At 44.1% G+C, this 2,413-nt stretch overlaps 1 protein-coding gene across 1 annotated transcript; it reads left to right on the forward strand.

Annotated features, from left to right (window-relative positions):
- Nucleotides 1-265: 265 nt before the first annotated feature.
- On the forward strand, nt 266-1,741 carry LOC105555452 (eukaryotic initiation factor 4A-III-like). Its single transcript, XM_012002412.1, is given in 2 exon segments — nt 266-769; nt 771-1,741. Coding segments are annotated over 2 exon segments (1,233 nt in total). The 5' UTR covers nt 266-278; the 3' UTR covers nt 1,513-1,741.
- The last annotated feature ends 672 nt before the right edge of the window (nt 1,742-2,413 follow it).

The raw sequence follows: 2,413 nt of genomic DNA on the forward strand, positions 1-2,413 counted from the left end.
GAGAGTGGGGGCCAATATTCAACATTCTGAAAGAAAAGAATTTTCAACCCAGAACTTCGTATCCAGCCAAACTAAGCTTCATGAGCGAAGGAGAAATAAAATCCTTTTCAGACAAGCAGATGCTGGGGGAGTTTGTCACCACCAGGCCTGCCTTACAAGAGCTCCTGAAGGAAGCACTAAATATAAAAAGGAAAAACTGATACCAATCACTGCAAGAACATACCAAAATATAAAGACCAATGACACTATGAAGAAACTGCATCGGCGGACTCTAAATCATGGCGACCACGGCCACGATGGCGACCTCGGGCTCGGCGCGAAAGCGTCTGCTCAAAGAGGAAGACATGACCAAAGTGGAATTCGAGACCAGCGAGGAGGTGGATGTGACTCCCACGTTCAACACCATGGGCCTGCGGGAGGACCTACTGCGGGGCATCTACACTTACGGTTTTGAAAAACCATCAGCAATCCAGCAACGAGCAACCAAGCAGATCATCAAAGGGAGAGATGTCATCGCGCAGTCTCAGTCCGGCACAGGCAAAACAGCCATCTTCAGTATCTCAGTCCTCCAGTGTTTGGATATTCAGGTTCGTGAAACTCAAGCTTTGATCTTGGCTCCCACAAGAGAGTTAGCTGTGCAGATCCAGAAGGGGCTGCTCGCTCTCGGCGACTACATGAACGTCCAGTGCCATGCCTGCATTGGAGGCACCAATGTTGGGGAGGACATCAGGAAGCTGGATTATGGACTGCATGTTGTTGCAGGCACTCCACGGTGTTTTTGATATGATTCGTCGTGGAAGCTTAAGGACACGTGCTATCAAAATGTTGGTTTTGGATGAAGCTGATGAAATGTTGAATAAAGGTTTCAAAGAGCAGATCTATGACGTATACAGGTACCTGCCACCAGCCACACAGGTGGTTCTCATCAGTGCCACGCTGCCACACGAGATCCTGGAGATGACCAACAAGTTCATGACCGACCCAATCCGCATCTTGGCGAAACGTGATGAATTGACTCTGGAAGGCATCAAGCAATTTTTTGTGGCAGTGGAGAGGGAAGAGTGGAAATTTGACACTCTGTGTGACCTCTAGGACACACTGACCATCACTCAGGCGGTCATCTTCTGCAACACCAAAAGAAAGGTGGATTGGCTGACAGAAAAAATGAGAGAAGCCAACTTCACTGTGTCCTCAATGCACGGAGACATGCCCCAGAAAGAGCGGGAGTCCATCATGAAGGAGTTCCGGTCGGGCACCAGCCGAGTGCTTATTTCTACAGACGTCTGGGCCAGGGGGTTGGATGTCCCTCAGGTGTCCCTCATCATCAACTATGATCTCCCCAATAACAGAGAATTGTACATACACAAAATTGGGAGATCAGGTCGATACGGCCGGAAGGGTGTCGCCATTAACTTTGTAAAGAACAATGACATCCGCATCCTCAGAGATATTGAGCAGTACTATTCCACTCAGATTGATGAGATGCCTGTGAACGTTGCTGATCTGATCTGAAGCAGATCAATGGGATGAGTGGAGACTGTTCACCTGTTCTGTACTCCTGTTTGGAAGTATTTAGGTCCAGCTTCTATTTAATAGGGTTTATATGGACTCTCTTCTCATAAACGGCCTCCTGTCTCCCTCTGAAGAGGATGTGGGGATTCTGCTCTCTTTTCTTATTTACATGTAAATAATACATTGTTCTAAGTCTTTTTCATTAAAAATTTAAAACTTTTCCCATAAAAAAAGAAAAAGAAACTGCATCAACTAATGTGCAAAATAACCAACTAGTATCATGATGACAGGATCAAACTCACAAATAAAAATATTCACCTTAAATGTAAATGGGCTAAATGTACCGATTGAAAGACACAGACTGTGGATAAAGAGTCAAGATCCATCAATGGTATTCAGGAGACCTCTCTCATGTGCAAAGACATACATAGGCTCAAAATAAAGGAATGGAGGGAGATTTACCAAGCAAATGGAAAGTGAAAAAAAAAAGCAGGGGTTCCAATCCTAGTCTCTAATAAAACAGACATTAAACCAACAAAGATCAAAAAAGACAAAGAAGTGTGTTACATAAGAAGAGCTAAGTATCCTAAATATATATGCACCCAATACAGGAGCACCCAGCTTCACAAAGCAAGTTCTTAGAAACCTACAAAGAGACTTATACTCCCACACAATAGTAGTGGGAGACTTTAACACTCCACTGTCAATATTCGACAGATCAATGAGACAGAAAATTAACATCGATATTCAGTACTTGAACTTGGCTCTGGACCAAGTGGACCTAATAGACATCTACAGAACTCTCCACCCCAAATCAACAGAATATACATTCTTCTCAGCACCACATCACTTATTCTAAAATCAACCACATAATTGGAAGTAAAACACTCCTCAGCAAATG

Source organism: Mandrillus leucophaeus, unplaced genomic scaffold (genome assembly GCF_000951045.1).
Source record: "Mandrillus leucophaeus isolate KB7577 unplaced genomic scaffold, Mleu.le_1.0 Scaffold686, whole genome shotgun sequence".
NCBI classification, from domain to species: Eukaryota; Metazoa; Chordata; class Mammalia; order Primates; family Cercopithecidae; genus Mandrillus; species Mandrillus leucophaeus.